This window comes from Dasypus novemcinctus, chromosome X (genome assembly GCF_030445035.2).
Source record: "Dasypus novemcinctus isolate mDasNov1 chromosome X, mDasNov1.1.hap2, whole genome shotgun sequence".
Classification (NCBI taxonomy): domain Eukaryota; kingdom Metazoa; phylum Chordata; class Mammalia; order Cingulata; family Dasypodidae; genus Dasypus; species Dasypus novemcinctus.
In genome coordinates, this window is record NC_080704.1 from 36,821,571 (window position 1) to 36,847,928 (window position 26,358).

At 35.0% G+C, this 26,358-nt stretch overlaps 1 protein-coding gene across 3 annotated transcripts in view; it reads right to left on the bottom strand.

Moving 5' to 3' along the window:
- The window catches only part of DMD (dystrophin), a 2,676,723-nt gene that overhangs the window by 1,542,962 nt on the left and 1,107,403 nt on the right, over positions 1 to 26,358 (bottom strand). For all 3 annotated transcript variants that reach the window (XM_058291720.2, XM_023592525.3, XM_058291721.2), the window contains 3 exons: positions 15,453 to 15,554; positions 15,214 to 15,321; positions 5,507 to 5,686 (listed from right to left, as the gene is read on the bottom strand). In XM_058291720.2, the coding sequence (XP_058147703.1) occupies positions 5,507 to 5,686; positions 15,214 to 15,321; positions 15,453 to 15,554 (390 nt within the window). The remainder of the gene's footprint in view (positions 1 to 5,506; positions 5,687 to 15,213; positions 15,322 to 15,452; positions 15,555 to 26,358) is intronic.

Genomic DNA, 26,358 nt, shown 5'->3' on the forward strand with positions numbered 1-26,358 from the left:
GGGTTATTCCTTAGCCATCCAGTAGCTAAAATCTGCAGCCAACCGTCTTCTCCTTCCCTATTTTTGGGAAGTGGAGCTTTCAATTCCAGCCATGGAATAGCTCTCGAGGTGGCTTGTGCCTCCAGTGGAGGATGGGCACTGGACTCCAGGGTGTGGCTCGCTCTACTTACAAGTCTTCTCTGCAGACGGGCAGCCTCCTCCTTCCATTCCTTCAAGGATGTTGCAGGATGCTCTTCTGGCCTCCTGGAGCCCCCAAACAGGTGCTTCAGCTAGCTCCAGAGAGCTCTGGGTATTTACTAACTGCCCTTGTAGCAGGAGCTGATTCTAGGAGCACCTTACTCCGCTGCCATCTTGCTGGCTATCCGTGGTAACTAAATTTTAATATTAATTCCTGTCTAGTTGTGATACTCAAATAAGGCCACATAACTTCTTGAATAAGTACTGACACTGGAGTCATGAGTACAACTCAAGTTAACAATTCAGAAGGCATCATATAGCAGTCATTCTCTTTGAAATAAAATATTCCGTGATAATTAAGGACATTTTTTCTATAAAACTGCCTTTTAAATTATCTGTATTTTTGTCTCTCATTTCAGAATCTCTCTAGCATAAAATGTGTCAGAAAGAAATGGTGCATGTTGGCTTTTTGATTTATATTAAACAGAATTTGAGCAACCATATGAAGTAACTGCACATGCAAAAATTCAAGAGGCAGTAAGATTTACTTTTTTCTGATCCATCTAACTTTTCTTTACCTACTGTCTGACATGAAGTAATGAAATGGCCATTTATTTTTAAAACAAAGGACTCAGATTATCAATTATACACTTAGAAAAAGAGCTTGAACTTTTCTTTATGTGTTATTTCATTCATTGTCATTGGATAATATATGATACAAAAAATTTGTATCAGTGCTGAGTATTTTATCTTTAAGGTATTTTAATTACATACTCATGATGTGTGAAATGTATTTATTTCAGAAGTCAGTCTTTGAAAAGGAAGAGAATTTTATTTTCATCATTATCTTTCAGCTGCTGCTGAGGTTAAGATACAGCAGATAAAGTTGGGATTGCTGCACTAATTACTCAAGAGTTTACATAATTTCTCAAGCAAAGAGAAATATATCATAGACATTTAGAACTGGGAGGACACAGTAGAGGTCTTCCTAGCCTAAATGTCTCATTTTATAAACAAAGAAAGAGCGATTCCAATGGTTAAACTTAGTCTTAGTCTCTTAAATTTTCAGTGCTCACAATATTTTATGTGGTCGTCGACAAAGAATTGGCAATATAAAATTGATTACACTGATATACATGGCCCATTTTCAAATATCTATTTTATTTGGAGGTAGCAAAAGGATACAGTTAATATCCAAAGTTATTTGAGCTGTAATTTAAAAATTTTCTAGTAAAACCTTTAGTGTGAGCAATTAACCAAATGATGCTCTAAAATTCAATGTGGTTAATTTATGAATTTAAATATGATCGAAACCTGAAATAAGTGAGGGATATTTTTTTAATTCAAGGTTTTATAAAACCACTTTTTTTTTTAATTGACAGCAGTTTCAAGAACTAATGAAAAGAGTTGTCAACAGAAAGGTCTTAGACTATTTATAACTAAAATTATTGACAAAAAACAGAAGCAAACCAACTGTAACTATATCTCATGTAGCAATAGGCCTGCTTTCAAAATTTGAGAATGGGTACATTCAGAACGTGCATGCTAAATATTTTATGAAGAGTAAAAGAATGGCTCTCTAAGAATGAGAAAGGACTCAGGAAAAAATGACAAATAAAGGTTCATTTTAATACTTTTGCATCTATATGCATCTCTAGTATAATGAAAAAAAACCCAGTCTTATAATGTTCAACCACATTTTACCTTCTCCATATGTCTACCAGAGTTTTCAAACTTGCAGCAGGACATAAACAATATAGAATAGATACATACACAATAATTGCTTTCTCTCTCTTTGGTATCCTTGAATACAGAAACAGATACATACCATGAACATGAACTGACATGTTCAAGGAAGAGGAAGTTCTGAATATACTGATTTTATCTTTAACAGTAAGCTGTTTGTGTTCATATTTGAGAACATTGCAAAAATGCTCATTAGAAATATAGCAAAATTTTCACGAAATGAGAATGGGATCTTTGAACCTCTATATGCCTTATGAGTTGTAGATTTTTCCTTGTTTCTGATGACATAGATACATTTACTTCACTTATATTTAATTTTAAAGTATTAATAATCATGAAATTTCTTAGCATCTTACTTCATCATTATATTGAAGACAAATATGTTTATCAACAGGGTTATGGCATTTAGAAAAAACACTGTGTAAATTTCAACCCATACATTTATAAACAAATGTGAGGAAGATACAGGGTCATTTGAGTTTTTAAAGAAATCAATCTAGGGTATATGTAATTTGCTATTTTCTCATAATTATCCACATAGCAAGGATTACTATTCTTTCTAACATTTGAAAACCAGAAGTATTTCTATTTTCTTAGCTGCCATCCCATCAACTTAAACATCCTCAGCTTGTTTCCTGGTATGACTCAAGCCAAACCTAACTTTGAAATGCAAGAGAGTAGTTCTCACAGCTGTTTTTTTTTTTTTTCCAGACTTCCATTTCTTCACATGCAACTGCTTCATAAAGTCAAAATCCCTCAAAGCTTTGACCTGAATAGCAGCCAAACTCGTGGGCACAACGTTCTTTCTATGAGCACAATCAGATGCCTTGTCATCTCAATCACAATTCCTATACCCTAGCTCATAATGATGGATTTTATATATTACAAGAACTTGGCTCATTCTTAATATCAGTAATTTAAAAGATTTGTTAAAGATAGACTGTATCAGATAAGTAGGCATTAAAGAGGTTGAGGTTTTTCCTTCCAAACATGTTGGAAAATACGCATACAAGTGAGCTTTGTTCTTTAAAATCACATTTTTACCCTGAACATTCTTAGAATTCTTATGTAATTTTTTTAATTTAAAATTTTTTATCAGTGTTATAAGTCACTCAGTTAAAAGATTACAATAACAATAAATCTGCTTTATTCATCAGTTTCTTTATGTAATTTTAATCAAGCTCAATTCAACATTCAGGAAATAAAATCAATTGCTTCTTTCAGTTATAGCTCACTATCTTTCTTCGCTATCTTTATCTTCTTTTAATTCCTCTTTCTCTAGGTAGCTCCATTTATATCTTCTTTAGAGTCCAAGACCCTAGAAGAGATTTACATTGAGGCTATGATGGTGCATTTTGGGGAAAAGCCAATGAGGGAAAACTGAGACAAGGGCTTAGAAAGACTCAAAGTGTTCTAGAAAGAACTTGCTTACTGTAAGTCAATTATCTGCTGCAGGTCTGGTATAGGAGTGTGTAACCGTTTGAAAATAAAAATAAAAATAAAAAGAAGTCATGGTGAACCACAAAAAGCCCTCCGGATTCACTAAACAGCATGCCTTGCATATCAAGAGCATCTTTTTCTCTCAAAATGCTTTCATGTCCATGGCTTTATTTTATCCTCATCACATCCCAGTGAGCAAGCAGAGCAGATGCATGCTGTAATGTGTGTTGGGCATGATTTTATAAAGAACTACATAAATCAAATGTAATGTTGTTTTATTAAAGATAAAAAAAAGTTTAAATATAAGAGAGTAAGTAAGGTACCCTAAGTGGTGGTTTCATATCTTTTAGGCCATTAAATATTAGGTTTTTATTGCTTTTTCACCAACTAGAATAATCAAGTCAGTAACATTTCAACATGTTGTACAATTCTTCAAAATGTGGTTCCATTCCAGTGGAATGAGCATATTAAACACTATTCCTGGATGCTCTTTCAATCTCAGGCAAGACTGTGGAAAGCCAGAATATAATGATTGGCACAAATGTCATTATGTTTCTCATTCAGTGCTCCATTAAATATGGTCTACAGACTATATAAAAGGCTTGGTAACAATGCAGATTATACTGTGTCCCTCCCCTGACCTACCCAGTGGAGGTTTCAGAGCACAGGTCTAGGAATCTGCATTTTAATCAGCTAGCCAAGTGATTATTAGGCCGATTCAAGTTTGAAAGCCAATGCATATTATGCAAGTGAACGAGACTATAACCTACAGTTATGTTACACCTCCATAAATATAGCCCTTAAAAGGGATATATCTCAAAACATTTTTCTTTATCAAATAATACCAATCCTTCATAACATGATAAATGACCATTTTATGCAGCAATAATTTATGAAACCAAAGGAAACATAAACAGAAATAATACACTGTAGAGTCAAAAAGCATCAAATTTTCTAATGCCTCACCCATGTATTACATAGATTCAATGTTATTGCAAAAGTAGCCAAGGTCAGATCATCTATAATAAGAGAAATCATGATCCAGTAGTAAAATCGCCATTAGATCGATTAATATGGAACAGAAAACAAATGAAGATTTTATCTTATATTGTCTAATGATGGTATGGGGAATTTTAAACATGAATTCCAAATTTTAAACATTAATTTGGATTTTAAAAGAAAGATTGGTGATATAAAACCATTGATGCTGGCTGATCATATTTTCTTAAATTGTATTTCTGGAAGCAATACTTCAAACTTCATTTTCTCATCTTTCAACAAACATTTACTAAGTGTTACTTATCAATATCAAGTCTCAAAAAAACCAGAAGAATGTGGTGTTTGTATTAACATGTTGAATTTCCTTAAAGAGAGATTTGTGCAGGGTACATTTTGCTATGCCTTGTGACCCATTATTAAAATTAACCCGTGTAATGCAAAATGATGAGGAAGATTATGTTAAATACTATTATACATAATGCCAATGTTTTGAATGACTAACCATTGCCCTAGCATCTAACAATGTCAGAAAATAAAAGTTTCTGCTTTTCAAACACCCCATTTTCTGTAAATTAAAATATATTTTTAATTCTTAATATAAAACTATAACATGTCACTACAAATGTAACTTAAATTTGTTTTTCCTGATCTGCAAAACCCATTTGTGTTCGTGTAATTAAGACACATCAAATGATTACATTCTTCTTGTTCTAATGGGAAGAAGCTATCACTGATACCAAAGGATCTGGGCCCTACCCTGCTCCTGTTGCTAGTTCTCCTTGCAAAATTTACTTTACCTCCTGGAATTTCAGTTTTCTCACGTATAAAATGAGGGGGTTGACTAACGGCCCTCAGAGTTCTAGTAATCTATGTCATAGTTCCCTACCATTTAGTCCAATGGCTCTAGGTCACTCAGTTCCTCATATTCATGAACTGGAAGAGAGTACATTAGGGCAGTAACAAGGGCAGCCAATTTGTACTCATTTCTCCACCTCTCCCCCTTTCTCCAATATCAGGACAGGCAAGAGAGCCAGGATTTTACTCAACTGAATACTGGGCAATGACTAATCCAGAGACATCTTTTGTATTGTTCTCTCAATTCAGGGTTCAAAAATGTCTGGGATAGTGAATTGTTATCACTAACCTGTGCTGTACTCTTTTCCAGTTTTTGGACTAAATTATCCCAACGCTGGGCAAACTTTTCCAGCCATGCTTCCATCTTTTCGGCTACTGATTTATTTTTCAGGGTCAAAAGAAGATCTTGGTTGAGTGAACAGAGCTTGTCCATGGTCTTTTTTTTCATTTCTAGATCTCTTTTTAAAACCTGTTAAAATAAGGAAGATCACAGACTAGGTCAATTTTACATTTTATCAAACAGCTCAATCTGCTTATGTACAGATGCAAAAATATTGCTATTTTGCCTACAAAGGATCAAGTCCATAAAAATATCAGTAGAAAATTATAATCCTAATAACCTTCCCAAGAAGCCTGACAAAAGGGCCTTTGCAAATATGATTATTTACACAGAACCATAATTATATATATATTGCCACAGTTTTCATATTCTGTTCACTATCTGGAGATAAAAACCTTGTTATGCAGTTTACTTTTAATTTTTTTAGCATTTGTTATTCAATTAATATTTGGCTATTTGAGTAATTATTTCCTAATACTAATATAAAAGCACGTTTAGTAATAGAACTAAGTCATTGAGTATGATACAAATCCTTGGAATCAGGTTGCATGTTTTCTAAATACATGTTGCATGAAGTAATTTTTATACCTTTCGTATTTCAAAAATTTCTGTGCACTATGGGGAGTATATATCCCTCTGGCTGATAGGCAATGAATAAATAAAGTAGCTTTTGTGAAATCAGTAGATCAGGGCGGCTTATCAGTCCACATTAACCTTTAAGGTCACTCTGCATTTTGAGAACTCCAGTTTCCAGGCCCCAAATGATAGTCCCTGACTTAACTTGCAAACATAGAAGAGGAAAGAAAATAGAAAGTTGCTTTACAGCCCCTTTAAAACCTGGCAGTACCAAGTAGAGTGGACATAAACTAAACTGTGATACCTGTCTTTCCAAAACACATGAAAATTTATTTTAAAACAATGTTACATAAAGCAAAGAAATTGTCACAAAACAGATGCAGCAATTGCTTACAAACTGAAGTGTCACTGATACAGAGAAGTCAACATATCCCATTGCAAAGGACACTTTATAGAGCTCATTTTGTCATGCCACCTGCATTGACAGCTCTGGACTACAGAATGCTCTGGTGTTTCCTTCATATTAGTTCTGTCCTTTATTCAAAATCTGCTTCACTTAGAGTACTTTGTATTGCCATCTTATGCCATGCTATTTTTAGGGGGAAAAGCAAATTTTGAAGTTCATTTCTAATTTTTGTCCTCAATAATTAACTTTTCACTAATTTTTCCCAGTTTGAAAGAATGCGAGAGATCAAATATGAACTCATATATATCTCATTCATATCAAAACAAAACTCAGTGTAGAAATTCAGTAACAGGTTTTGTATGTTGCTTTTTAAAAAATTTATTTTATTTATTTCTCTCCCCTACCCCCCACCCCTGTTGTCTGTTCTCTGTATCCATTCACTGTGTGTTCTTCTGTGTCCACTTGCATTCTTGTCATGCAGCACCAGGAAACTGTGTCGCTTTTTTTGTTGTGTCATCTTGCTGCATCAGCTCTCCATGTGTCTGGTGCCACTCCTGGGTGGGCTGCACTTTTTTCACTCGGGGCGGCTTTCCTCGTGGGGTGCACTCCTTGCATGTGGAGCACCCTTATGTGGGAGACACCACTGCATGGCACGGCACTCCTTGTGCATGGCAGCAATGAGCATAGGCCAGCTCACCACACGGGTCAGGAAGCCCTAGGTACTGAACCCTGGATCTCCCATATGGTAGGCGGATGCTCTATCAGTTGAGCCACAACCGCTTCCCTGCATATTGACTTTAACTGATTAATTTGCATGTTAGTTTTCCATTAAATTTATGTCATATTTGGACTAGTATTAAAATGGCAGTTTATGCTTCCTGTTTAAAGCTGAAAGCCAAATTTGAATTTCAACTATGACAACTGCAATAGCCTTTGGAGTCAGAGTGTATTCCTTTCACTCCTTTCAGGGTCTCATTTTTCTTTTTTCCTTTATTAACTTTTTGCCTGCATTTTTTTGCCCTAAGCCACCTCAAGTCCTTTTCAGAAAAAGTTATTACAATAATAAATATGTAACTTAAAAACATAAAGATGCATGTACAGTCCTCCTCTTTGGCTTACTTTCTTAAGCCTTAAGCAACTATTTTAAATATCCATATGTGGCAAGCTAAAGGGTATAACCATTATTTAAGCTACATGTATAATGATTTGAAAACATTTCAGAATGGGAGCCTGAGGATTATATTTGGAGAAAAGAATCGCATTAGGAAATGTTTGTGCATCTTGGTGCTACATGATCAGGTTTAAAGGTCTTAGATGACCTTTAAAGTGATTGGATACCCAGAGAGATTTAGTGGCAAATGAAACTAAGACTCCATTTGTAGAGCATTACAAAATAAACTTGAAAGTTGTTATTAAAAATACTATGAGAAAACTACAATCAAGGTAAAATAAAAACAGCATTATTATAAAGAAATTGTGTAATTATTGAATTATAATATATTCTTGCATAAATCTATATGATAAAACACAATATACTAACCAAAACATCTATCTGGTAAATTCTAGAAATATGTATTTTTAAATAGCAACAGCAGATTAGTCATTCATCCTCAATTTGTTTTCCTTGTTTTTTCTGGGACTGATGGATCTCTCCTTCTTTCTCCTCTCTTCCTTGTCTCACCTGCTCAATCTCTCTTTCTCTCTCACTCCCTTCTCCCTGTCTTTTTCTGCATAATCTCCCTTTTCATGAAGGGCCCTTCTAGCCTTCTAGCAAAAGGGAAAAGTCAGGAAATCCATTTCAGTGTCAGATACTTTGGTGCATAGTAATAAATCATCTTCTATTGTCCATTCTTGAATGTCTACCCTCTTATACTTGGATCTTATGTGTACATATTTAGTAACTATGGTTTAATTGTTTCAGATAATTAGAGTATAAAAAGATAACTATTTGCATATTAAGAAGTCACCACAAGGTCCTTTAATGCCAGAGCTCCACAGAACTCTAGAAACTCATGATGCAAAGAAAAGCTCAAGAAATCTTTTGTAAGACAAAAGACAACTAGAATATGTGTGTGTTTGTATAGACACATGCATATATATCTATATCTATCTACATGCTTAATAGAAGCCAGGCACCTATTTCCATGGTAAGCTGGAATCCATAGTCAATAGTTCAGATTGAGCCAGTAGTAGAAACTGCTCAAGAAGATGGTATAGACAAATCCTACTTAGTCAAGGACATAAACTGATTAAAATTTAAAAAAGAATGTAGATTTTCAAAAGACCCAGGAAACTACGAACATATTCTCAGCAGTATGCTCCAGAGAGAAATGCCAAGACAATTCCTCTTACATGGCAAAACTGAATTCTGTACCTTTTCTATCTGTCTGTAGTTACTTATCTATATGTAAGAACTACCACAATGTATTCTCACCACCTGTTGTTGTACTTACATTAATACATTGCAGGGGTTCTCACATTTTAGTGAAATGAGAATCACCTGGAAAGCTTGTTAAAACACAAATTACAGGGCCCCATATCCAGAATTACTGAGATAGTAAGTCTGGGTTGGTGTCTAAGAATTACCATTTCTAACAGGCTCTCAGGTGATGCTGAGGTTGCTTTTCTGGACATGACACTTTGAGAATGAGTGATCCTATTTGGGTGAATTCTTTAAGAATGAACACACGAGTAGAAGGCAAGACAGCAACTCTCGGGAAAAGGGTACTTTCAGCAGGGACTTGGGTTCTTGTAAGCACTCAGTTACCACCATTGGATTCCAGAGCCACTCAAGAGTGTTACTTCTACAGTATTCCTATAGCCCCTGTACACCATGTTTCCCTGAGTTTGTCCTTCCCTGGCAATCACCAACAATATAAACACCAGCAGCGTACTTTCCCATTAACAGATTTCTTCTCTACGTGGGCCCTTTAATGATAGTGATTCTGTAAGCCTTATAATTCACCTTTTCTCCTTTACACTTGATTCTTTACACCAAATAAAAAGTCAGTTTTGACCATAAAAAAACACCTGCAAATTATAGATAAAACCACAGATTTGGAGGAAATGACATACCAGAGGTCCCGCTTCTCACTGCCAAAGAAAAGTAGAAGAAAACTCCATGGGTTATTAGTAATATTATTTCAAAACAAATTACACTGATTGTAAATAAAAGAGAATTTTAGCACACTGCATCTATACCTAGTTATGTATTAGGAACCTGTGACAGATGGTACCTGTTTTGGGTCTCAGATTGTGACATATTTTAATGAACATTAAATTCTTATTCACTGCCTGAGTCAGCAGGGGAATTTTACCTCAAATTCTAGACCAGCTGTCAGGTTTTGTTAATTGGCTTAAGGTATCAAATGGTAAGACTTATACAGAACATATTTTCATTTTGTTCACAAGTAAGGTGACATAATTTGAATTTTAATCATATTGGAAAATTAGGGAGACTTTGCTAAGAGAGAATTTTCATGGCCCTGAGGCTAGCAAAGTCTTTTACTTTAAAAAAATTTCAACATAGTGGCAAATGATTGTTAGAAATGACAGTTCTCAATTTCAGGGTTTTTTTTTCCTCAAGGAATTCAACAATACAGAGAATCTTGAAATAGCTTTATAGGCATGGACCTGAATTGTGGATGCCTTAATGCTCATTTCAACTCTGCTCCAAATGTTACATGATAGCTTACACATGCCATGTCTTATTTCTCCAGAATTTTCTCTTATGATATAACCTGGGTAATTGCTCCCAAGGCACTTACACATGCAATCAAATTAGGGATATAGTAGATGATTTATAAGGTCCTCTTTAGCTTTAAATATTTGGATTTTATCAATCTGTATCTTTCTAAGATGACTTGTGATTGGATTTACCAATCAAGAATATACATAGGTATTTGCACTAGCTTTTTTTTTTTTTTTTTTTTAATTTTTTTATTTTTTATTGACTTTGTAATAATATTACATTAAAAATATATATGTGAGGTCCCATTCAACCCCACCCCCCCACCCCCCCCTCTCCCCCCCCCCAACAACACTCGTTCCCATCATCATGACACATCCATTGGATTTGGTAAGTACATCTTTGGGCACCTCTGCACCTCATATACATTGGTTCACATCATGGCCCATACTCTCCTCTATTCCATCATGTAGGCCCTGTGAGGTGCACTAGCTTTTTAAATTAGGAATTTATCACTACTCAAAATAAGTTTCTACTACTTGGGTATATGGTATTTTCCAAAGATGGCTAATGGCTGTAATAATATCTCTGTCCTATATATTCTCCTATAATTCAACTTCTATGCTTCTTCATCAAGAGATGAAGTCTAATTCCCATTCCCTTGAATCTGGGTAGACTTGTGACTCTTTCAACCAGTAGAGTATGGCGGCATTGATACTATATAATCTGAGGCTAAGTCGAAAAAGGTGATTCAAGTTCTGCTTTGTTCATTGGAAAACTAATGCTCGGAGCCATTAGTCTGAATCAAAAACTCTTACTACTTTGAGGCCACCATGCTGTGATGAAGCCAAGCCACATGGAAAGGGCAAGGGAAGGTGCTTTGGTCAGCAGCTCTCAAATTCATTCATCCCATCACAGTTGCTAGATTGTGTGAGCAAATGAGCAACTTCAGATCATTTTAGCCCCCAGCTAACTAAACTTTCCATTTGAGGACCCAGACATTGTAGAGTACAGACAAGTCATTCCCTCTATATACTCTCTGAATTACTAAGCTACAAAATCCATGGACAAAATAAAACTGTCATGTTAATCAATAAATTTCTTGATAATTTGTTAGTAATAGTCACTGGATAAACAACCAAGTCTTGTCTTTTCAAAGTTTTTCTCTTTGTGTATTCTCTGGTTACTCTCACTATTAATATGGGATTTCCTTCAAGGGCTGAGTCCAGCAACTATTTTTTGAATATTTAATTTGTGCCAGCTACCATTCTAAACACTGAAAACATATAGTAAACAGACAGAGTGCCTGCACTTAAGGAGCTAATATTCTAATAGAGTCATTCCACTCCCATATGACAGATTATTGAAGTATAATGTTCTACACTTAACCAGTAATACAGCTGAGCTCTTAAGCAGAGAGCATGACTACAAAGTGGTTGATAATCAGTGGTCACCAAAATTTTGACTGAAAGGAGCCATATTTTGCCTGAGATGAACATTTGTCAGAAATTGTATGCTTTAAGGATATAGTCAATTCATTGTTTTATTTAGATATGATCAAATCTGTCCTGAATTAATCTACATAAAGTGTACAGGATAGGGAAACGGACTTGGCCCAGTGGTTAGGGAGTCCATCTACCACATGGGAGGTCTGTGGTTCAAACCCCAGGCCTCCTTGACCCATGTGGAGCTGGCCCATGCACAGTGCTGATGTGCACAAGGAGTGCTGCGCCACGCAGGGGTGTCCCCCGCGAAAGGGAGCCCCAAGCACAAGGAGTGCACCCATAAGGAGAGCCGCCCAGCGCGAAAGAAAGTGCAGCCTGCCCAGGAATGGCGCCGCCCACACTTCCCGTGCTGCTGAGGACAACAGAAGCGGACAAAGAAACAAGACGCAGCAAATAGACATAGACAACCGGGGGGAGGGGGGAAGGAATTAAATAAATAAATCTTTAAAAAAAAAAGAAGTCTCAAAGATTGGGGGACAAAAAATAATAATAATAAAGAAAAAAGAGTACAGGGTTTATGTTCTGATCTGTTCCCTGTGGGGTCTTCTGATCTGAACCACCCAGAATCTCTCTTATTGACTTGTACTACTTAATTTCACATTGTACAATTGGATGAGGAACAGTCAGATAAAACTACTATACTTAACCCAATGATTTTTTGAGGTCATCATTCAGTATCCTACTCAAGATCCTTTCCATGAGAATCTACAGAAGGCCACTGTTTTGTTCAGAAGGAAAAGCATATATGGTTGTGCTGTTACCTGGAAACTTACCTGTTATCATTCTTATGGATAAAATCACATATGTGACTTTCTCTCTACTGCCTGCTGAAAGGCAAGGGTCTAATTTGTGACCTTTCATAGAAAGTAGACAGAAACTGAGGACATGTTGTGGATCATATTTCTCTGTGTGTGAGTGGGTGTATGTGTATATACTCTTCCCTGGTTTATTCACCTACTTATTTAATATTGCTCTTCTGAAGTTATATTTACTTATAAGCAGCATTTAATCATTTGAGAAACAAGTCTAAGTATAAACAAATTCGTAGTCTCAGAATATTGTTCTCTTCTTAAGTTATTTGCCCCTAGCTGGTAAAAATAAAGTGTACAAACAAGCAGTCAAGAAAGTTACATTTTCCGTTCTATGTAACAGACTTAGAGAGCTTAATTCACTTTCATCATATGCAAAGTAAAAATTAATTTAAAAATCCGCTGAGACACAATACAATGAGAACAATAAGAATAGGTATCATTTATTCAAGTATAATGTGTGGAGTGATACACATGCACACACACATATATGTTTGGTTTCTATATCCACCATTGACTAGAATTGTTCTTGAAAAAAAAAGATGAAATTGATTAAAATAATGACAATGTCTTTGAGCACACCTCAATTATCCTCTCTGTGGTATGTGACAGTGTGGGTGCTTTGCCATCTTGAAATAGTTCTTCCCCTCACTTTTGTGACTCCACACTCTTCCTTCAATCTCTGGAACCACACATGCTCAGTCTCTTCTTGTAAGCTTCTCATTCTCTGCCCATCCCTTGATGGAAGATACTCAGCTAGTCATGCTACCTTTCAATGATTGCATCACTGTACACAATCTCTCTGAAGCATGTTTATTACTTTTGAATCAGTAACCATCCATGAATTATTTTCTGGGATTCAGGCATGGATATCCAGCTGATTAATGGAATGACTTATTCACTTGGATGTCTTATAGACATTTTAAGTTCAACATATTCAAATCTGAAATAAATTATCATTCTTTTCAAATCAGCAATTCCTCTTCTATTTCCCTGTCAGGGTAACTAACCCTGGTAGTACCTAGTTAACCAACTGAGAAATCTGGAAATCATTCCTAATTTCTTTCTCTTATGATACATTTTATTTATTCCACCTCAGTATTTCTCATGCTATCTCCCCCTCTTCATAACTAAAGTTACTGCCTTAGTTCAGGTCTTCTAATTTGTTTCCATACAACCTAAAGTTTTACTACCAAAGAATATTCCAAAATTACAAGTAGGACTCTGTTATCGAACTTTCAATGTCTCCAATGTCCACAGAACAAAACTATGATATTTTTGCACTTGCATTTTAATACATATATAATTACTTAAAAAATACCTGTCTTTAGTTATATCACCCAAGAAAGGATATATTCTTTGAAATGATTATCTTATCAATAACATGTGAGTCATATCATAAACACAAGTAATTCATAAGTGAATCCATTTTAAATTAAAAGGCCAAAGAGAGTTAATAACTATGGAGCAAAAATAGCATGATATAACATTTGGCAAAATGGTACATAATTAAAATAACTGGGGAAGTTTATTTAAGGTTAGGTGTGAAGAAATGATTTAATTATTATAAAGTATAATACTTAATATAAATATAGATATAAATAGATTAGGATAAAATTATGAAACATTATTTATAATAGACTTTTGTTTTATAATTGAGTTAACATCAAGTTAACACTTAACAGAAATGATCTATTAAAAATTTAAAGAAGGGAAGCGGATGTGGCTCAATCAATTGGGCTCCTGTCTGCCATATGGGAGGTCCTGGGTTTGCGTCCCTGTGCCTCCTGGTCAAGGCAACCTGGCCCGCACCTGTGAAAAGCTGACAACCTGCGCCCATTGAGAGCTGATGGCTCGCGCCCTGGGAGCGGGGAGAGCTGGCGCAGCAAGGTGACCCAACAAAGGGAGACAAGCAGACACCAAAGAACATGCAGCAAATGGATGGACACAGAGAGCGGACAGCAAGCAAGTGGCGGGGGGGGGGGGGGGGAGGGGGGAAGCAGGATAAATAAAATAAAAAATAAATTTTAAAGAAATCCTAATTATTGAATATTGCATTTGACCTATTAAACTCCCAGTATTAGACTTGTCTCTCCTTTACTGTAAAATAATTTAATTCACAGAAGAAGACCAGTTTTAAAGATACTTTAAAATGCCTCATTGAAGCCTTCCCTAGAGTGCTTTTATGGCTAAAGTTCTCTCATTTCTCAAAACACAAGTAACTTATAATCAAACCATTTTGTTTGCTTTAGTGCTTGTTCTAGGAGATTTACCTTTACATATGAAGATAACCATCTCTTGTATTTCTCTTATGTTACTCAGAGAATCTACTATGGTATAACAGTTTTAGAACTATACCATGTAGAGTTTTATAGAACATTCAAAAATATTCCTTAGTATCACTTTTAAAATTTTAACTAAAGTCTTATTCCAGATACACTTTTTCAATAATGCAATCTTGTTTAAGAATCAAAATTGAACATCTACCTGTATCTTTCCCCATTATGATCTGAAAAGTAAAAATATGACAAGTTTGAATATATTATACTTTGATCTAAGGAAAGAAAATTAACATGTGGCTTAAGATTTGAGAGTACAGTAAATGACAAATAATGTTTTTAACATACACTATTAGGTTTTTAAAGAACTACTGATGACTAATAAATACATACCTCAAGTTTCTGAAGACTGGATAACATTTCATTCTGATCCTTAAATCCAGTTTTGTGAATCTTGTTCATTGCATCTTCTTTTTCTGAAAGCCATGCACCAAAAAGGCACTAAGAGAAATGAAAGAATTCCAAAAAAGAAAAAAATATTAACACCAGATCATCATATATTCTTTCTTAAGAATATCAACTTAACATCTCTCCATGATTTTCACTGCTAAAATTTCCCATATATGATTCACCTGTTCCTCAGTAAAACGTTGCCATTTTAGAAGGATGTCTTGTAAAAGAACCCAGCGGTCTTCTGTCCATTTACAGATGTTGGCCCATCGATCTCCAAGTACCTGAGGAAGAGACAACCCACCACAACATCAGTAAACAATTAACTATAACAGGACTTATTTAAAAATGGCATGAATAGCAGATTGGGTTGCAGTTCAGTGGTTGAGTGCCTGCTTTGCATGAGTGAGCTCCTGGGTTCAATCCCTAGTACCTACTAAAATAAAAAAAAAAAAGACATGAATCATTGTGAAAATATCTAATGTTGACTCTCCTACATAATTAGGAATTATAAAGGACTCCTTTCCTGATGCTACTTATAATTAGATAAGCTTTTTGCCTTTCATTCATCTTTAGATTATTTGATTGACTCTCCCCTTACACTGAAAAGCAAAGACACTTACCAGCACTCTGAAGCAGTTATTATACCACTATTTGAAATGTATCCATGGTAAATGTAAGATAGAAAAGACATAAATATAGAATTACAGAGGATTTTGAAATGATTCCACATAAAATTTGTATCTTCCTTAGGTCTGAAAATACACCCCAAAGCATGAAAGTCTGACCACTAAATAGAGTGCCTAAAAAGACCCTTATTTAAAGCAATCCATATAATTAGAATTACTTTAAGTTCTGATTGGGGGAAAAATTTATCAGTGACTTAAATTATATCCATGTATGAATTTTAAAAGCCATTGAATTTTTATTATAAAAACTTTGAAAATCTATGTCTCTAAACTACTCTAGTGAACAAATTTTAGTATTCTCTGAGTAATAACTTCCATGCCTTTAGCAAGTTGCTCATGTCAAAGTGCACATACTATCTTAATATGTAACATAATTCAAGTACCAATGATGTTTAGATGGAAAGAATATATGTTGTGATGATTCCTGATTTCTGAAACAAAAAAAAGCAAAGTCAATGACTTCAACTGCATTATGATGCAATTTGAGCCTAAAATTTGAACTTTTTATAACCTTCTCATATAAATAAAATAATTGTTCTTCCATAGCTATTTGATCTTTAAAGCTAGAAGTATAACAAAATATGGGACATGTTTTAATTTGTAGAGAGTTAGTGCTAGGAATAAAGCACATAACTGGTATTTTTGACAAATGTATTCAGTATCTAAAATAAGTGTCACCATAATTTCTACCTTACTTGAGATTCTAATATACTATTCAAGTAATACAAATGTAATTAGGATCATGAAAAAATACACCTATTCCTAAGTGGCTCAGAGAACCATGAATTTTTTTTCAAACTTGTTTAATACACCATCTCTTCAAAAGGGGACTCCTATGCATGGGTAAGAAGTAGGCAGAAAACATTTTATTACAGTATTAAAATGATCATGTACTCATAGCGGCTCTGTCAAATGTGAATTTTTGGGATTTCTTCAGAAATGTCGATAAAAATGTTACTGCACTCAGCATAATGTAACTAGCTTTTAAAATATTTTATAGTTTCTCTACTCAACACCCTTTGAATTCTATTAATTTATGAAAGAAGCCATGGCCCTGAAATTGTGATGTTAGGCACCCACAGGAAATGTGTGAAGTTAAATCAGTGAATTCAACAGTATTAACCATGTAATTACTGTAACCAAGTATATGAAGTTTTATTCTAAAACATATCAGAAATTCTTTCAGTGAACTTCCCGGTGACCGTGTCAGTTTATCTCAAGTATCTGTTACTTGGTTAGTTGTGAAAAAAAAAAATAGCTTCAAACAGAAAATATTACCCATTAAGCACAAACTACATCATCTGCTTGCTTTAACAATGCATATTCAAAAGACCAAAATGTGGGATGTTTGTTGCAGCCCATCATCCCCAGTGGAGACAGGAGTCAACCGAGAAAGATTAATTCAAATTGTAATGTTATCTCCATAAATGAAAGAAAAATGAACTGAGCCCTTCTAAATAGGGATAGCATCTTCTCTCTAGTGTTAAATGGTGAACACAGCTAGCATACACTGATGCAGCATTTTAGGCTCATAATCCCATAGGTATAAATTTGCAATTATTAATTTTAGTAGGACATCCTATAAAAAATCCAATAAAAACCCCACATAGGTTGCCAAAGATTAATAAATCTATGAAAATTCTGAAAATTATTTTGATGTGATGGGTTTTAAAGTACAGTGTTTTTCATTATTTGAATGAGCTATAAAATGGTATAATTAAATACTATTTTAGGTACATGGCCAACCTATTTAAGATGATTATTTTAAGAAAATTATTAAAAATGTCCCTTTATAGGGGGTGTATGGAAAAATATACCAAGTGTATGCTATGGACCATAGTTAGTGATAATAGTGTGATCATGCTCTTTCACAATCTGTAACAAATGTTCCACAACAATGCAAGGTGTTGGGAGAGGGGTGATGTATGGGAATTCTGCATATGATGCAAGGTTGTTTCGTAAGCTCACAAGTTCCCTAATTTAAAAATTTTAAAAGTGTCTCTTTGCATTCCAATGATGGTTACAGATAATTTTTTTACAATTAATTGAAGCACATTTACAATTTAGACAATATTTAGCTTACGGTTCATGACAGTTTCCTATTTCACTTATTCCTTAATTAATATAAGGAATAATGAATTTATTTAAACATTTATTAAACATGTAATAAACATGCCAAATACAAACAGAATAAAGACCTATTTAGAAGAGGATGATACCATGGCATTAAAAAAGCACCTCGCAAAACTGAAATTATTAAAAGTTAAGATATACTGGGAAGCGGACTTGGCCCAATGGATAAGGCATCCGCCTACCACATGGGAGGTCCACGGTTCAAACCCTGGGCCTCCTTGACCCATGTGGGGCTGGCCCATGCGCAGTGCTGATGCGTGCAAGGAGTGCTCTGCCACGCAGGGGTGTTCCCCGCGTAGGGGAGCCCCATGTGCAAAGAGAGCGCCCCGTAAGGAGAGCCGCCCAGCGCGAAAGAAAGTGCATCCTGGCCAGGAGTGGCGCGGCACACACAGAGAGCTGACACAGCAAGATGACACAACAAAAAGAAACACAGATTCCTGGTGCTGCTGCTAAGGATAGAAGTGGTCACAGAACACACAGTGAATGGACACAGAGAGCAGACAGCTGGGGGTGGGGGAAGGGGAGAAAAATCAATAAATAAATCTTTTTAAAAAAGATATACTTATTACAGTGGAAACAATTTAGAGAATACTTTTCAAGTAGTGGAAATAAAATTAATAAATATTGTTTTAAAAGATCAGGTTTTCAATGATTTATTGCGATAAAAACTCTCAAATACAAATATGCTATCACTTTGGAGTTTTGTGTTTAATGGGTTATAAAAGTGTTGGTTGTTATTTACATTTGACTTGATCATGGTTTTTACGTCCAATCTTCTCAGCACTTCCAAGGGTCATCTAATTTACTCTAGACAACTTAATAAATCTTCATAAATAGATATTTAGCCTTCAAGTACATTCTTTTTTTAAAGATTTCCAACACAAGGGAGAACACATATCCTTCAGGAACATATTCTACTGCTTAAACTTTTCTTACACTCAAAAAAACTCTCAATGAACTGAATCAAAGTCACTTCTGCTACAATGCAGGCCTTTATTGCTCTCAATTGAAATTAGATAGGTGAATTAGAAATCGCTTGCTCACATGATGTACATGTCTGTCCACAGAGATTTTTGCAATGCCATATGCACAAATATAGAGTACAGAGTTCTTGACTATATGGATTTGTCAGTTTATTGCTTAGAAATATTGGCCTTAATTTGAATTTCAAAGGATGGAGCTAAGCAATTGGAAGATTATCGGCCAGATCTGGAATCACTCAAAGATGCTGGCTCCTCTCATAGTCTGAGTAGGTGTAACCAAATTGGTAGGCAAGTTTAAGGAAGTTGATCTAAAGGGACTCTTAGGAAGCTAAATAATTTTGAAAACAATTGCTATATTAGGATTAGGATGCTTTTCTCTATATGGAGTATGAACACTCAGTGTTTCACTGATTTCCCATTTAAGTACATGAATTCCTTGGGCTTTTAGAAATAGTAGATATTTTTGCAGAGCTAGGTAGTTTACACATACATGCAATACTGTTGAATTATAGTGTCTTATGAAGTGAGAAGAAAAAATTTTATTTTTGCCTTCATTTTGTCTCAGCAGTGAGAGAAGCTAAAGGTCAGTTCATTTACTCTTACACATTTTCACGGGCTAAATCACAACTTCATTATCATCCATCTTCAGATTCGCAATAGGGAGGATTTTTTTCTCTCCCATTTAATTCACATCTCATATTGTTATGCATGCCAAGGACATGTTTCATCTAAGCTCCTTTGTTGAGTTGGTTGGTTTGTCAAAGCAAAAGTGAAAAATGGCAACCAAGAAAACATCTGGGTAAAGACAACTGAGTAAAGTTTGACAAGCCTGGGGAGTAAAACTTAGATACAGTGATCTTTCAATTTAATGATGCCAGCAATAGGATTTCAGAGGCATCCTGTGCCCATGAAGATAGGCATTAAGAGATAAAGTGTTCCCCAGGACTATGTCTGCTGTGGAAGAAACAACTGCATGCCATGGACCACACAAGGCAGCAGCAACTAGACTTAAAAAGGGAAGGACACAGCAAGCAGCCCATCTCATTTTATTGTGGTCTCAACCCCTATAATAAATAAGTTTTATGGGTAACCAGCTTTCTTAAAAATAACTTATTTCTTGATTTTTTTTTACTTTAAAAAACTGAAGCTAAAAAGGATAAGCAATTTCTTTGCAATGGTGAAATGGCAGTGACATCAAATATCTTACTGAAAGAAAGCAAAACCAGTAGTGAAGCTAAAAATGAGGTGCAGTCCTACTGACTAATGTTTAGCTCAGTCTAGGATTTTTTCCCCAATTTTACATGTTTTACAAGCGTTAACCAAGCCGAATACTATAAATTGATATGTCTTATAACTTCACTTTCTTGACATTTGGTCCAGTGTGGAAAAACATATTTTAGTCTATTAGGAAATTTTGGTGGTTTCTCTGAAAATGGCATTCGTACATGTTTAAATGATCCTGTAATATCCCCTGACCGAAGTCAAGAGATTCATGACTGTCACTTCTAAATGTGAAGCTTAGAGATAGGGAAACATACTGAGATGGGCTAAGATGGGTTTTTTTTTTCTCTAAATCCAAAAGGGACCCAGGATTGAATATCTGGGATCTGATAAAAGATCTGTCTGGCTATAAGTCCATGTTCTTCCATGATGCCATTAATTCATTAGGGCATTCAAATTAAAATATATGTCTTCTAATAGGTGTGCTATAAACCTACATTTACACATACAAATGCTGAATACTTTTTGAATCTTTCATATTTTATTTTAGCAGACATTTATTCTTGACTGGATCGAACTAATGTTTTATCTAACCCACATGACAAGGTTTGAAGCCAAATGTTCTAATTTGGTTGTAAACATTTTGGACATTATAACTCCATATTTGTTTAAATTATTTTTAAAAATCAAGAAAATCCTTAGATTTCCAGATCAAGAACATGTGCTCTTGGCTAGGATTTGTTTTTAATGGGTAAATATGACTGTCTGCTTTGTTAAGAAAAGTTCTGCCTGGTGATTATGTAGAAAATGTAGTGAAAATTTAACTTAGAGGAGCAGCTTTTTTTGTGTTCTTTTTCACCGGGTTCCATATATTATTTATTTTTATGAGTTTATAGTGTGCTAATGAATAAATCTGGAAGGGCCCTGTTGCTGTTGCAGCTGTTATTATTGGCAGGCTATTATTTAATGTTCTGTGGCAGCTTAATAAACTCTGTACTCTCCAGCTCCCCCCAGTCTATTCAATTGGGATACCAGAAAATAAAGAACAGGAGAGACCTAAGGAGCATTCCAGCATGACAGCATTCTTTCCAGTATTCATCACATTCCCAGACACTCCTCGCTAACTAGAGATTTTGCTGTTCCTTATTCTTTTATGCCTCAAAGTCTCTTAACTCCTTGAGGTGGCCTCCTTACCTTTGTGCTTAATGTCTTCTGGAGTAATAAATGCATTGTGCATAGTACATGACTATCGCAAAGCTGAATACCACCCCTGTAATTATCCATAGGGGATTTTTGTCCCAATTATTGGCCCAGAGCTTCTTTTCTCTATCTTTCTTCTTCATTAAAATAGCTGCCGACCTATCATTTAGGATAACAACAGGACTATTTACGGTGAGTTTGAAGAAGCATAAGTGGTGAAATTATTCATACGTGAAGTTCTGCTCTCTCTACCTTAAATTCTAGATCTTCAATACTAAGGGCCCAATAGCCATACAGGGGAATCTACACGGTTTGTAAATCTGCTACACCACACTAAACTTAAAGTACAGACTGCCTGAATTCTTACTCCACATCTGCTGTTGCCCAAAGTGATAACATCTGCATGCAAAACCACTTAATCTTGCTGTGCTTTAGTTTTCCCACCAGGGAACAGATATAATAATGCCTGTCCTGGTACCCTCCCAAGTAGGGGACTGTTAGGTTTTGACAGATCAATAAATGTGAAAGTACTCTGAAAACTGAGGAATATTAAGGTTCTTGTGATTGGTAATCATTTAGGGCTCATTTTATGGCATATCAGCCTTTGTTCATTTCCAGGTGTAATAAATCTACCACATGAGAGAACTTTAAGACAGAACACAGGGAATCATTTCAGCAGGAAACTAAAATTAGTTTAACTATAATCTATTAAGGCTTACATTTTGTAGGAGAGTTGAAAACCTTTCATTTTTACATATTTAATGTAGGGCCATCCTCCATTATGTGTCTTATTTGAAACCAAGTGAATGAAATACATATATTGCTCTATGCTTCATTCTGGCTCTTGACATTGGAATTTTCCACAAACAAGAAATCAAGCATTTGAAAAGGCACTTAAAGAAAAAAGGAAATTGCAATATAGAAAACCAATGAAGGATTCATATACCAAATATATTGTTAAAAAATAATCACATCAAATCAATTAGAGAAATACAGACAATCCAATAGAAAAATAGGCTTTATACCAAAGATGTTATTAAAATGATCAATAAATCAAAAAGTGCTCAAACTCATTGGTCATCAATGAATGCAAATTAAAAACACAAAAAGATACCAGTACTATACATTCACTAGAAATGCTTAAATTAAAGAGTCTGACAATACCTAGCATTGTAGAGGATGTGAAGAAATTACCTTCACACATTACTGGTGAGACTATAAATTTGTAGATCAACTTCAGAAAAACTCTTTCATGATGTCTATAAGGTAAATATATATATACCCAACAACCCAGCAATTTGAATTCTGGGTATATATCCAATACAAAAGCATAAATATTTTCAGGAAAAGGCATCTACAATTTTGTTCATAGCAGTATTATTTGTAACAATTCTAAACTGGAAACAACCCAGATTCTCTCAACTGTATTAAGGCTAATGAAATTTTGGTATATTCATATAATGGGATACTCTTCAGGAATAAAAATTAATGAATAAAACAAACAAAAAAAATAAAAACAAAAAAAATAATGAATGAATGCTCCATGCCAATATAGAGTATGTGATTCCATTTACATCAATTCAAACCATAGCAAAACTAATCTGAAATATAATTATAAGTCAGGATCGGGGTTCACCTTGAGGAATTGGGTAGAAGGAATGATTATGTCAGGGTATTATGATGGGGCCTTCTGGGTCCCTAGGAGTGTACTATCTTTATATCTGTGTATGGAACAAGAAGTATGTTACCTTAGTGAAAGTGCTTCCAGCTATAATTATGATTTGTGTACTTTATTGTGTACTTCAATAAAAAATCTACTTTAAAAAATATTGTGCCATAATATAAAATTTTACTTTTTTATTTATGTCTAAAAGGGCTACACTTCTCTTTGAGACCATATTAGAGTGCACATTCACAAACTTTCACATATTTCCTCTTTAATTTTGTGTTGAGTATTATTATCATTGTTATCTTTGGTTTCATTTGATAAATAGAGAGTGAAAAAGTTAAAAGGACATACCCAACACTGCTTGGCTAATAAGTCATAACATCAGAATTGAGGCCAGGTGTAGCAATCCAGAGATTGTGATGTTTCAAACCTACCTTATGCCTTACTGGTTAAATGAATTACTATAAAGCCTGAGTCAAGGGAAGTCTTTGAAATCTAGTGTGTATGTATTCCAATTTACAATCCACCTCAATTTGTATACTAAATTTTCATTGGAAATACTTGATCTGTATTTAGAATTCATAAAATGTATGAGTGAATTATTAGATTCATATTACCCAAGTTGTTCCAAGCATAAACTTTTTCTAAAAACTGGATTCAGCACCAGTTTTATATTTACATTTAAGTAAATTAAGTTAAATTAAGAGCTCTGTACTTCAAATGCACTAGCCACATTTCAAGTGCTCAAAATAGCCACATGTGGCTAGTGGCTTCCCTGTTGGACGGTTGTTGTTCCAGAACTAGAGGGAGACTGACAAATATTTATTGCAGAGTGCATGATGTGCTAAAATAATTGTATGTATTGTATATTTACTTGTATGTGTTCAATTTACAGGAAAAATTATATTACCTTGTTAGATAGGTTTTGCTAATGAGCAAACCCAGAACTGAGAAAAATTATATAACTTTCTCAGGTCACATAGGCAATTTTACCTATGCAATCGAGAGATTAGGAGAAAGCCCAGGCTGAGGTATCACATAGACATGGGGTACCAATTCTAGCTCTGCCACTTGGAAGTTATGTGAGCTTGGATTATTTTCATTATGCATCTGTTTTCTTATTTGTGAAATAGGGACAGCATTACCTGCACTGTATGTAAAATTCCTGAGGAGAAAACAGTACACAAAGGTGCTAATAACTGTAATGTTGCTTCATGGCATCAATTCTTGACACTTAGCTTAACAAAATTATTTCCATCACATTTAAAGTTCTTCTTTTTATTTTTAGGCTGTTTTTTATTCACCAAATATAAAATTAGAATCTGGAAAGAAGCATCAAAATGTTTTCATCCATTTCCTCTTCATAAATAACTTCTATTCCTTTCTTCTACAGGATTTACTATTCCACAGACTTTTTTCCTCTCCAAATTACCCCAAGGAATACACTATAAACAATTTTAGTTACATATACTTTGTTCAACCCACAATAGAATAGGAGTCATTATAAATAGTCTTTCTATAAATGTAAATATAAATATAAATAATAGTCTTTCTATTATTATTACTATTCCAAGTCAATTATGTCTCCCTTATTAATAAACAGAAATAATAACAAAAAATAAAAAATAAAAAATATAGTCTTTCTAAACAACTTCCTGTGCACTATTTTCTTTCCACCAAGGGTTAATTCTTTGCTCATTTATTTTAATATTTTCAAATTAGCTGAGATATAGCACATTTAATATTATAATCTGTACCACACTCACATGTTTCAATAGTTAATATAATGCATGCCACTAACAATAATAACAATGTCCAAAAAAATGTCATTGGAAGCCTGTCTTGCTTATTCTCAACTTCCCCCAGATTTGTTTATTCACTTTTGAAAATTATAATCCTGGTGAAAATTAGTGGCAGAATATAGCGCTCAAGTTCTTCTTGACTTTAAATTTTGTCATTGTTTCCAGATTGTTTTTTTCCTATCAGCTATTTTGAGAATCATGATTTTTAATCAGAAGTTCTCTACAGAACTGGAAAAAATTACTTTCCTCTAATACTAGTTAAGTTGATCAGCATTTCCTCTTATTTCCTCACACTCCATCATTGCAATTTGGTATTAGAAGGGAAGTTGGAGGTCATCTATTCTAATCATTGACTCAGTATGGAATCTCTTCTATAACTTACTTGAACATATGGGATCCCTGTTTGTGTTAATATTGCCAATGAAGAACAGTTCACCACTTCCCACAACCTCTACTCCACTGTAAGAATGCTCTAATCATGAACAATAATACTAAAGAATACATATGAGTGCTTACTCTATTCTAGGCATTTTTAAAAATTATTTATTTTTAAAAATTACATTCAAAAAATATAAGGTCCCATTCAACCCCACCGCCCCCACCCCCCTCCCCCCACAGCAACACTCTCTCCCATCATCGTGACACATCCATTGCACCTGGTAAGTACATCTCTGAGCATCACTGCACCCCTAGTCAATTGTCCACATTATAGCCCACACTCTCCCAGGTTCCATCCAGTGGGCCCTGGGGGGATCTACAATGTCCCGTAATTGTCCGTGAAGCACCACCCAGGACATCTACCCATCCTGAAAACGCCTCCACATCTCATCTCTTCCTCCCATTCCCCAAACCCAGCAGCCACCATGGCTACCCTTCCCACACCCATTCCACATTTTCTCTGTGGACATTGGATTGGTTGTGTCCATTGCACATCTATGTCAAGTGGGGGCTTAGATTCCACATGGATACTGGATGCACTCCTCCTGCTTGCAGTTGTAGACACTCTAGGCTCCATGGTGTGGTGGTTGACCTTCTTCAAATCCATGTTAGCTGAGTGGGGTAAGTCCAATAAATCAAAGTGTAGGAGCTGAAGTCTGTTGAGGCTCTGGGCCTGGGTGTCATATTATCAGTCCAGAGATTCAAATCCCCTAAATGTATCTAAAACGCCAGCACCAACTACAATTCCATTAAAGTAGCATGCAAGTCTTGTGAAAAGAGATCCCCTCTGAGTCCAATTCCATCACGCAGAAACACCAGCTCCAAAGAAGGGCCATCTGCCATGGCAGTGGACCCCATCTGTCTAGGCATTTTTTTAAGTGTCTTACATTCTTAACTCTTTTACTCCTTACAGTTGTCCTATAATGTAGGTTCGATTATAAACATATTAAAGA